This window comes from Parasteatoda tepidariorum, chromosome 9 (assembly GCF_982258835.1).
Source record: "Parasteatoda tepidariorum strain Cologne lab strain chromosome 9, Ptep-v5.0, whole genome shotgun sequence".
Classification (NCBI taxonomy): Eukaryota; Metazoa; Arthropoda; class Arachnida; order Araneae; family Theridiidae; genus Parasteatoda; species Parasteatoda tepidariorum.
Genome location: NC_141763.1, coordinates 97,389,962 through 97,402,753, shown reverse-complemented (window position 1 = coordinate 97,402,753; position 12,792 = coordinate 97,389,962). Strand labels below are relative to the sequence as shown.

At 28.5% G+C, this 12,792-nt stretch overlaps 1 protein-coding gene across 1 annotated transcript in view; it reads right to left on the bottom strand.

Annotated features, from left to right (window-relative positions):
* LOC107443706 (uncharacterized) overlaps positions 1-3,039 on the bottom strand; it is a 36,037-nt gene extending 32,998 nt beyond the window's left edge. Inside the window, exon 1 of the mRNA XM_021145754.4 lies at positions 2,361-3,039. Within this exon, the coding sequence (XP_021001413.2) occupies positions 2,361-2,775 (415 nt within the window). The 5' untranslated portion in view covers positions 2,776-3,039. The remainder of the gene's footprint in view (positions 1-2,360) is intronic.
* Positions 3,040-12,792: the final 9,753 nt, after the last annotated feature.

Genomic DNA, 12,792 nt, shown 5'->3' with positions numbered 1-12,792 from the left:
ATACTTAAAAAAGTTTTTTTTAATAAGATTTTTAATTACAATACTGTTACATTACTGCAGACAGAATTAATATATTTTTCAAAAAAAAAAAAAAAAAAAAAAAAAAAAAAAAAGGAGAGGGAAAAAAAAGCGTAGACGATTAGAAAGTTTTACCATTTTTAAAATTCTTTTACGTACCTTTAAAAATTAATATTAGTTCTCTTTTAAGTACTCCCTACCATATGCATATAGCGGGTCATTGAAACTTTTTCATTGAATTAAATTCGATACATTACAGCAAATGTAAAAAACTTTAACAACTCACAAAATCAAAGTAAAAAAAAACTTTTAATTACATAGACAATTGGATAAAATATATATTATTCTCTTAAAATTAATTTCATTCGATTTTAAACTGGACTTATAAAATGGGGTTCATATTTTTAAGTTATAAGACTACTTAAACATTCCCCAGCAGAAAATATACCTTTTCAAAATATAAAAAGAATGAAGCAAAGGATTGGAAGGCTTTATCTATTTTTTAAATTTAAATAATAAAGGATTTTTTCGACCAAAATGTTCGTTGCAATTTTTTCCCTGTTCAAGGATTGCATTTTTATAGAATTAATCAACACTTAACATGTTACGTGACAGTTGTAAGCACGTGCGCTGATAATTATGCTTTACGGAAGACTGCCTACTCGCCAAGGATAGGATGCAGGAAAATTAGAATAGCACTCCCTCGTCTTAATTTGTGCGGACGTTAAATATTAGATAAATACTTTTCACTCACTGCCTTTTTTTTATTGCTAAGTGAATTAAAGCAAAAGATACATATTTCTATACGTATTTTGTTTTCGAATCTAAGATAAGACGTAGCATAGATTAGACATTAATTCTTACATTAGAAAGATTGTTTTACAGATAGACTGATTTATAAATATTAATTTAAGATTGCATTAATCAATCTACTACTTTAAGTATGCAATCTTAAATTAGTTTATTGTACTACATATATCTACAAATATATAGAGCATTAAAGACAAAAAGGATAAGAAAAAGAGAGAAAAACGAAGAAAAATAATGAGTTTTATTAACTTATTTATTAATTATTTTAACTATCTAGTTTATTATCATTGTAGTGATGTTTAATTTACCATAACATAATAATTTTTAATTGGTGCATTGAAATGAATATAAAAATAATCTATAATGCGATGATGAATGATAAACTATGGCACATAAAGGATGAATGATATTATCTATAGTATTTTTGTTTAATCCCTCCCTATTGATTTGGCTTAAATAAATTCTTTGTGCTCGAAAACAAGCCAAATCGCGGACGTGATATTTCACTACGTAATTACTGACTCTTTTTGTTGTTTTTGTATTTAAATGTTTTTATTAATATTTTTAAACATTTGGTTTTAAAAGCAATGATATAATGATAAAATTACAATTACGTACCTTTAAATTTGTACATTCAAACTTGTCCAATGTATCACAAATATTTAAGTGGTAAATATTAAATGATTTACCTCTGATTGAGCTTCAGTATCAATAACTATCTTTTTTAATAGTGGAATCGTTAATAAAGTTTAAATTTACTTAAAAATATTTTTAAATAGTTCGAATTAGCAAACAAAAATGCATACCTTAAAATTACTATTAGCTTGACTATTTGAGATAAATATTTAATTCGCAACTAATTATTAAAATTTATAATTTGATTTAGTAAAAGGAAGTGACCGTATTCTTAAAATTAAGTTTACTGATTTCTTTTAAGTAACAATTTATTTAATTCATAACTATATATTTTATTTTATATTTATAGCAGGCGTAGAACAGCCGACGTAACTCTGAGTTTACGATTATCCATAATTAACTACGCAGTCTTGTGATTTTGAACCCAACGCAGAAGACATGGGAACTCCTGGATCAAGCATTGGGATAAACTAGCTTTCGAGGAGAACTTAATGATTGGACTAGCCCACATTTGCGTTACATGCGGAAGAAAACTTCCCACGTTTAGCTTGACAGCAAGAGGTGATCCGTCTACCACTGAGGATATTTTGCGTCGGCACTGTGATCTGTGTGAACCGGGAGCGAAATTCGTATCAACCAGCCAACGTAAGGATTAGAACCTGAGTCACTTCATTGGGAGACTAACGCTCAATCCCCTGAGCTCCATAACTGAATATTAAACTAATAATAATAATTCGACACAGTAAACAATAACTAATCAAATATTTCGATACGATATAGATTTAAAAAATATAGCCTTTGAACTATGCGTTTTAATAGTTGCTAATCATGCTTAACTTTTGTGTAACTAACTATAATACATTTAAATAAATAGTTAAATAATGCAAATGGCTAACCTGTGATTTTATGTTGAGAAGAGGCGCCTGCGCCAGTTTTTTTCTTCTTTTGAGTAGTAGGTCCTGCTTTATGAATCTCTTCAACAATCGGTTCCACAGGAGCTTGTTGGACTCTTTCCTCCCGGTTCGATTCCGGTGCTGTTGATTGCTTTTTACTGCTGGATGATTTGTTGGCAAACACGGGTTCCCATTGATACCTTCCTGCCAGCGGTGTTTCCGTCAGGAAATCAAAGTTCCAGCGCTCCGTGTCTCTTTTTCTAATTTCTTCTTGCATCTTTTTCAAGAACACTGCCGGACCTACCGGATTTGGATCGCTAGTTTCAAACAACTTTCGACACACTCGTCTGTTTACATCACTACCAAAATTACGTCGCATCGCGTCGCGATTTAGTAAGAGCACTTGCGCAGTGCACATAGCTCCACCTCCAACAACAATAAATAGATGACTTTCCAAATAAAACCGAATAGAAAAATGGCTAAATAGAACAATTCGGTGGAAGAGCCTTGTTGAAAAATAATACACGGCGGCGATAAAACGCGTTTTCACCTCAACGCTGTTTTTTTTCCCCCGAATAAAGATCGGAGGAGAAAATAACAAGAGCTGCAAGAGTACAAGGTTTAGGAGAAATTCACGGAGCTCCTTGATCGAACGTCTTCTCTCGACGAAGCTGGCTACGGTAATAATTGCGGGGAAACTTTTGAAAACTTTTCAGATACTCCCTCCTCGATAACGTAACCGCTTTTTTTCCCCCCGTACATCTCCTCCCTCATTGCCTTCCCCCTGGCATCCTCCCCCGAATTTCGTTTATTTCAGCTTGTCGCAGCTCCTGTTATATGGTTGTATTGTTGTGGCTCTTAGTGTTGGCGTGGCTTTTGGCGACAGCTTGCGTCATTTAAGCCAACTCGAGAAATATCTGAAAAAAGAAGGGGATTAAGTATGAAGTCGTTATAATTTTTTGGAATATTTTTTTATATTGTTTTCCTTTTTTTTTTATCTCGATGCAACAATTCTAAGAGAATTTCCACAGTACATTTTTGCGTTAATATCCAATAGATTTAATTTCTGTTTAAATGAAATGCCTTTCCACAATTCGGGTGAAAAGCAGTATCATGATATTTAAATTTTTTTGGTGAGAAATTTTAGAATTTCGTGAAAATACAAATTATTAAAAAAATTATCAAATAAATAATCAATAAATGAAAATTATAAAAAGAGATTGTGGAATGATAGATATTTTTCAAGAATTATTTTCGATGTTATTTTCACGTAAACAACAGCAACGGAAATTTTGCTACTTACAAAATTTTATATCGACTCTTTTACACACGTTTATTGAACATTTTAACACGTTGAAAGCTTAAGAAAAACTGTTGACATAGTAAGTTACAGCCTTTCAATTTTAAAACTGTTTATAAAGTGAAAAATTGAATCATGCAATGCAATGCATGGAGCATGGAGTATTTCCATGCTGTGTTCAATGCGTGGAGATACGAACCTTTTTAAGTAAGCCACATTTCTGTTGTGTTATTTTTCCTCCTTTATTTAAGTTAAAATTACTGTGAAACTATTTCCTCACTAAATCTGAAATATTGACAGCATCACATTCCCCTAAAAGCATGTATACAAACGCTAGTAAAAATATATTGGCTAATTTATCTAAATTTATGCTTATCTTTCTATTCAATAAAGTTATTCGATAAAGCTGCCTTCTACAACATTTTGGAGTTTATCGATTTTGAAAATTTACAGAATTATGTTTAGCATGTTTATGTACTTGTAAACCAAAAAGGTAAGGCATATGACTGGCCCTTTAATAAAAATAATAATAATAAATAATGTAAACCTGTTCTCTCATTTCAATATTACTGTACAACAGCCTTAAGTGTTTTCAAATTATTATATTTTTATACAAACGCAGGAGAAAAATAATTTTAAACATGATTTTCTTTTCCAATAACTGTAAAAACTACTTTTGTTTAAACTATAGCTAAAACTGCATGTTTCATGCATATTTTTATAAAAAAAAACTTTATTTGCAGTCTGTTAATTATATTTTCAATATTTACATTTTAGTTTGTTATAAATTCTAACATTTAACAGTGGTTTGAGATACGAGAAAGAAATCTATTGTTCCAGCTGTTATATTTTCTTACGTTGATTAACACTAACAAGAGAATGGCACCCATTAGTTTGTTCTTTGAACTTTGCACTTTACTTAGAACAAAGTTAGTGCGTGATAACAACAACTGAAGACATTTTATCTAATTGGAAAACAAAAGGAACTGCTGATAAAAATAAACTTAGGAAATTATTTTTCAAATCTGCAATAATATAAAACACATTCAAATAATTTTTTTACTTAATTCAAAACTAAAATTTCTGCAATGATACATTCTTTAGAATTAGAAACATGTATATTTCTGAATCTCCACTTAATTTTCGTTTCTTAATTAAAGCGATTAAATTATTAAAGTTTCTCAATTAGCAAAAAAATTGCGATTAAGATAGAACATTTTTGTCACAAGAAAAACTTAATTTCTTAAATTAAATATTTCCGTTTAGAAACTTAAATATTTAGAACTGTAAACAACTCTATTTTATCTATTCTTTGAAAATAATAGACGCAATTATAATCCAAGTATGTATAACTCACACTTGAAAACATTGAATGTTTTGACTTCCAGCCAAACAGTTAATGAAAATAAGTAAACTTTTTTAAAGGGATAAATTCTTTGCATATTAAATACTGTTTTAACCGGAATGATTAACTATTGTTTGAAAATAAAAAATGTTATAAAATAATACTTTATAAATAAATTAATTATTAATTTATAAATATATTAATATGAATAAATTAATTAATGCATTAATAAATATATTAATTATAAATAAATTAATTATTAATTTATAATTATTAATTATAAATTTATAAATAAATTGGTAAATTTTTTTTTTTGATAAATTTAAATTACTGATTATTTGAGTAGAGCATGATGAAACATGGAAAAGTTCATATTCATTGCACATTTAAATCATTTTTAAGTAAATATTTTACTTAAAGTAATTATTTTATTAATCATTAATTAGCTAATTAATTAATAAATGCGATCATTTAAAAATATGAAATCAAGAATTTGGAAATTAAAGCACTAAATTTTTAATGAGTAATATGTGTAAGTTATCTCTTAAGATTTACAAAGCCATTCAGATAAGTATGCAAGTATCAATAATGCAGACACTGAATCTCTCAGATAAAAATATACGAGTATTGATTCATGCAGATACTGAATCTTTTAAATCCATATACAAGTACTGATAAAAGCAGATACTGAGTCATTCAGATACTGAGCCATTCAGATAAATATACGAGTACTGATGAACGCAGATACATCAGAATCATTCAGATTCATGCAGGTATTGAAACACACCGATAAATAAAATTCGTATAATGGATCGTACGTTCGAATAACTATAGTTTAAATATCTATTAAGTAAGAATAAACTAGTGATAACTTTATATAGAGATTACACGTCATTGGTACAGTGTATAAGGATATAACGGTGATATTATGAAAAAAAGAAGTTATGGTAAAGCTTAAAGATAATTCGTGTGCACGGCTTTTGAATGATCAATACACATGTTTTTTCCATTTTTATTATTTTTTTTATTAGAAATATACTACTGTTCTTTTAAAAAGCACCCCAAAAAAATTTAATATTCTATTTTACATTTTCTAGAGTTTTGCCTAGGAATAAAGAAGGAAAGCGTGCTTCACCACGGAGAAGGACACTTTGAAATTTGAAAGGGCACTTACTTAACACTGTAAAAAAAATACCAAAATGTGTAATATTATGTATTTATAAAATTTGATCCTCAACAATTTTTAAATTACCCTCTTATATATTATTTTAAGTGTATATTTCAAAAAGTTATTCTTACACATTATTAAGATAGTAATTTATTTTTTTTTGTAGTTTATAAAAATAATTAAAGTCATGCTTAAAATCAAACTCTCTGTATATAAATTTCTTTTCAATAAACAGAAACCTAAAAATATTATTAATTGATAAAAAAATTTAAAGCTTTTTTATATAATTTAAACGGAAAATTATAATAAAATGAACATTTAAAAGTGCATGTTTTTTAAAAAGGTATTTATTTAAAAAATAATTTTAAAGTTTTAAATCACTTAAAAAATGCATCAATATATGAAACTTATAAAAATTGAAGTATTTGAGAATAATCCTAACAATGTAAATGTTTGTAATAACCATCAGAATTAAATCTATAAGCACAGCTAATTTTACCAGTGTGTAATTATTATTTGAAGAGTAATTATGATTTAAGGAATATGGCATTCCTAAATGATAGAATTGCCCTGTGAGGAATACATAACCAGGTAGTTTATTGTTATTTTGATTTCATTACACGGAATTTTTATTAGGACATTAAAAACAGAATTATATTTTTATTGCTGAACAGTTTTTGTATACTTCGTTTAAAAAAATTATGTATTTTAAAGTTATACGTACAAACATCCAGAAACAGAAAGATGTTATAAAAATATTTACGCGCCACTGCATAATAATAAAAAGGTAGGTCATAAGATTAGTCTTTCAATATTTTATTTTGTAACCGTGACAGAACAGCCGCCCAATTCGGGGTTTCCGACTACCAATGTTCAACTCCGTGGACTTGTAATCTTGAACCCGATCCAGAAGACAAGGAAGCTCCTGGATCAAATATTGGGTGAAATTTGCCCTCGTGGAGGACTTTTTGATGAAACTAACCAGCGTAATGGGGAGAGGAAAATCACAAAATCTCCCACAGTCAGCCTGGCAAGGGAACTCTAAGCCATGATCCGTATATTTTATGTCAGTACTCTGATCAGTACTGAGGATATTTTATGTCAGTACTCTGGTCAGTACAAGCCGGGAGTGGCATTCGAATTGACCAGTCATCCCTGGGATTCGAATATCATTGAAAGGCCAGCGGTCTGAGCCACCACGGATCAAAAATAATATTCAATATTTAAAAAATAAATGTCCTTGATTGGAAGTGGTTGTTAATAAGGAATTAAAAAATCATCATTAACAGTGATTTCCACGCCCTGCTTGCTGATGTTCCCTAACACTCATATGATATCTTATTTGGTTTGCTTTGAAAACCACGCTCGTGCCCCTCGCCACTAAGTTGAACCCATTTGAAATGTGGTCTAGCTTAAAATCTAAAGAATTTAAAATGATTATTAAAATTTTTAAGACTAATTCTTCTTTAAAAATTTTTAATTATTAACTAATAGTAAGTTATCGAAATAAATTTTTTTAAATGCAATACAAATTTTAACATGTAATAAAAAACTTAAACACCTTAAAACTTTTTGGACGTAAAACTTTAAGTATTTTAGCCACCGATTAAACTCTGAATAGTTTTTTTTATTCTTTATTTTTAAATTCCCTTATTATATTGCCAACGAAGAAAATACTGTAAATCAATCGGATTTTATGTATTGAGTTTTAGTCTACCCAATACTCTTGTGTAGCAATCTGTAAATATGTTTTCCCTGCTCGCGTTATGCCGACGCAGGGAAACCGCTTTGTCCTCAAAAAGCAGAAGTAAGAGTTAAGAAAATTTTGCAAATATTTTTTTAAAAAAAATGCTTATAAAAGGGCAGTAATAAATGAAATTTTTAATATCAGTGTCAACTTTTCGTTAAATGCAGTCATACATGGATGTTAACTATTCAAAGAGTTTCTAAACATTTTCCAAAGAATATTTTTACCGTATGATCACAATTAATGTAAAATTGATACGTAAAATAACGGTTTGTTTGTTTTGCTAATAAAATAAATGTTTTTTCTCTTAAGTTACTTCGGCTTAAGATATTCCTTGTGAGTTTTCATTGATTGCGAAATGAGCTAAATTCGTTTTTCATAACTTATTTTCGTGGAACTAATATATACATTTTGCTTTTTCGGTTGCTATTTCTTTTAAAGGTAATTTTATTTGAGTTATTGTTATACGAAGTATATTTTGAATTTAGTTAATGTTGCGCAAAATATAGGTAAAAATTCAAAATACGACAGCAACGAACAAAATCAAAATTGAGTGGAAAAAGTATTCGTAAATAGCATATGCATGGAAATTTCATTTAACTTCTTATAAATCTTCAATTTTCCATTGATAAATTTTTATTTTTTGTTCTTCTTTCCATTGATAAATTTTTATTTTTTGTTCTTCATTTAATTGTAACTAATTTTTCAATTTTTACTGTAGAAAAATGATAAAATCACGTTGCTGACCCATCTTTTGTGCAATCACTATCATATAGAGCATTATATGAGCTTCATTTTAATCAATGCATGATACATATAATGTATGACTATTTAAGTCTTCTAATTCGGTATAACATTAATTCGTTTCGAGGGTAATTAAAATTAATTTTACTCATACCTATTTGAATTACAAATGTTGATAATTTGACTACGAGGACAAATTACTATTTTATGCACACATCACGGTAAATAAATATTTATCGAAATGAAGTTGCAAGACAATTATGATTATTGATCATTTGTGTTTATTTCCTTTTTTAAAGTTTCCAATTTTTACATTTGTTGCTCATTTTAATCTTAGTATAACTAAATTTTGTATTATTTTGTTTCGCTTATAAACTACCAAAGATTACATTTTTCTTAAAATAAATTTTTATTTTAATATTCATTGAGTAGTAAGAAAACCATTAATCATAATTCGGCAATAAAAAATTCGCCTTGTGAGCAATTTTTTTTATTCGTCTAGGAGATTCATTTTAAATTCTTATTAATACTTCAGAGGAACCTAACAAGCACTCGAGTACAAAAAAATATTTTTTTTTAATAATTTTGTAATTTCTTCCCTTAAAATATCAACAAAAAAAGAGTTTCTTTTTTTAGTTTCAGGGATTAAATATGGTTTAAGGTCTATTCTGCGTTGAACGGATTAAAATTTATTAATTTTTTTATATGGATTTTGAAATAATTCAGTAATTTTCTTCTTAAAAGAAACATAAAAATTTCAAGAAAAAAATTGCAAATGTGCCTGCTCTTTAAATGCATCTCATCAAAGTATCGAACAGAGAAACACCAACAATACCATTCATAAGTTATACGTTCTACCTCCTCGTTTGCCTCTTACAACCTTACTAAAAACAAAAGCGAAACTTTGCAGCCAAACAAAGCTTAAATAATTCAATTTTCCTTGTGGACGCCACATAAAAAAAAAAGAGTTCTTACTCCAACCTCACAGTAACCGATCATACCTTACTAAAACGTTAAAAAAAGATACCTACCTATCTAATATTAATAATTCACAACCATAGAGAGGGCAAGAACACGTCGGAGTCTCTTATTTCATTGTTTCGGAAACAATAGATAGCGGCGGAAGGGTCAAGATCCATAAAGCACGGGGATGATCCGAACTTGATATTTTAACGAATTTTCTTTTTATGTTGTTTCCCAGAGGAGGAAAAGAAAAAAAAAAAAAGAATTGTTTCCAGACAATAAGGTATCCCTATCTTTTGAAACCGCCTCTATTGCTAGCTATTACCGGTGGTTGTAAAAGCCAATTGCTTTCATGACTCATTGGTGACAAAAACGGTTCTGAATGATCATTGACAGTCGTGTCATTCTGTGGTAATTCTCTGGTTTCTTTGTTAGAGACTTGAGAAAGTATCCTGTAATAAGGGCTAAAAAGTCACTTTTGTCGGCTTACTTATGATTACATTGATTAAGATGTCTTTTTTTACGAAACACAATAGTTATTATTAAATAAATAACTCTAAGAAACTGAAGCGGTAAGACATTACTTGATTAAAAACTTCATTCGCTTCAAAATCTGTATATTACTTAAGTAAATGAAGTTTTTAATCAAGTAATTATTAGTTATTATTTTATTTGTAGAAAAAGTTTGATTTGAAACTTTTATTCAAGTTGTTATTAGCTATTATTTTATTTGTAGAAAAAGTTTGATCTGAAACTGAGTAAAATAAATAATATAGGGTAAACTAACCAGTGAAGGAACACTTAAGCTTCGCTTGTCTCTTAAAAAATCATATTAATTTCAAAATTCGTAATTTTAGTTAAATGACAGTGTCAACATATTTGTTACAAATTGCAAATTATGTAAAAAAAATTTTAGAGAACGCTCATAATATTGTTTTAAAGTTTTGGAGATTCAAATAACAAGTAGTAAGAAGACCAAGTGAAGGAACAGCTCTTACCAGTGAATGAACACCCAGTAAAGGAACACTTAATTTTGGTTATTTTTTAATGCTCTTTATGAATTTATAAGCCATACAAATATTTAAAAACGAGCCTATTCTTGAAATTATAACATATAAATACTTGGAAAATGTTAACTTTTTTTTGTAATCATGAATTGAACATGAAAGTGTTCACATATTAACACATACTGTTCATTCGCTGGGAAATCTATGTGCAGTAAAGGAACATGCCTGTTCCCTCACTGGTTAGAAGTTGTTTTTCGTATTTTTAATATATTTTTAATGCGGAACATCATTTAAAATCCTTATTTTTAATCAATAGGTATGAAATGTTCCTTCACTGGGTAGTGTTCCTTCACTGGTTGGTTTACCCTATATTATTCACTATTAGAAATTTCTCAGAAAAAATGGCTAAATAGCAATTTATTGAATTGCTATTTTACCATATTCAAACAAAGCAGTTAAATAACCATAAATAAAATAGAATTCAAAGTGTTAATTGTGAAGAAAAAAAACTTTTATTAACTGCTTTCACTTAAAACGGTTAAACAACCAGAATTTTATAGCATCCACTAAGCCCAACTAATGAATTCACTTAATTCCTTGCAGCTGCATACATATTATAGCCGAGAGGGCAATTCTGTCAATCTCATGGCCAACAGAACAGGGGTTTGAGTCCTAGCATTGACACCACATTATTTCCTGTAATACCTTCAACACATGAAGAGTTTCCAGTCTCCTGCTCACCCTAAATTGCGACCCTGGATTATTAGAATATGATACTCTCATTCACGCATAGATGGCAGCACCATAAATCTGTTAACTATCTCCAACGTACAGTTAAATTTTTTTTGCGGTTTTGAAACCATTTTGCTTGTAAATGGTAAAAAAACCATACAGTTTTGTACTCATGGTTTTTTTACCCTATTAGTTGTAAACGGTTTTAAAATCATTAAGTTAAAAATTGTTCTTTACCGTAAACTTCATCATTAAATGGATGAGCAGTCTCTGCTGCCGGTTATTATACCATAATTTTAGAATGAAAATTCTAACAGTGTTCAAATCTAATTGACACAAACTGGATCAGATGCTGTATGAATTGCAAATCTAAACTCTGTACAAAGTGTGTGTGCTTTTGACATTATTACAACTTTAGTTTTTAAGCACAATAATGCACTGTCAGATAAATCGGTTAAACGTTGAACTATAATATTGGTACCTTGAATACAGTGCAAATTTGCTGCAACTTTAATAATGTTTTATTTTGGACTCTATTTTTCTTGAACTTGAACGTTTAAATTTAATTAATATGTGAATAGATAGCACATTTTCGAATTAATATTACATTTCAACAATGTGTAATTTTTTAAATAAAATAACGTTCTTTTTTTAACAAGAAAACACACTTTTAATAAAATTTTTAAAAAACAGATTCATATAATCGGAAATCTAACTACATATGGAGAAAAAATTTATGTATGGCAATGACATTTATGGATCAAAGAGTCAGAATTTCGGTGAATACAAAATTGCTTACATTATTACAATTCTTTAAGGAAATTGTAGGATGTTTTGAAATTAGAAAAATCTTATAAATATTCACGCATATTAGTTTTAATTCTTTAATAAAAATTTGCAAACGTTATGAAGTTTGAATAATTTAAGATTTAGAACTTCAAAAATAATTTATATAAAATATTTATTTAAATTACTTGTAAAATCCTTAAGAAAATTTGTAGAAGTTTTGAAGCTAAGAAAATCTAAGAAGTACTGTAAACACCAGATTTTTTTTTAATGTTATAATGTTTCTTTTCGGCAAATATATGCATTATTTTATTCAATTTTTTTTTCACTTCTTCAGGAAGTCGAAATTATAAGCTTAATCAACATACCAACCGAAACTGAAAATTGACACCTGTCTGAACATTGCAAAACTTTCTGAAATTCTATACTGATTAGTAAACTGTAAACAGATTGCTTTTAAGAGACAGCGAATACTTGAAAAAAAAGCATAAAAGTTACTAGATTTAAACCAATCAAATTTTAACCCGAAGCAAATTTAAAATTCTTTAACCAATGATGATATATAATACTGCTGTTGAAGATTAACTGATGCTACCTTGATATCCTGACAAAAACATCAGGGATTTCTCACGAAGTTATCTAA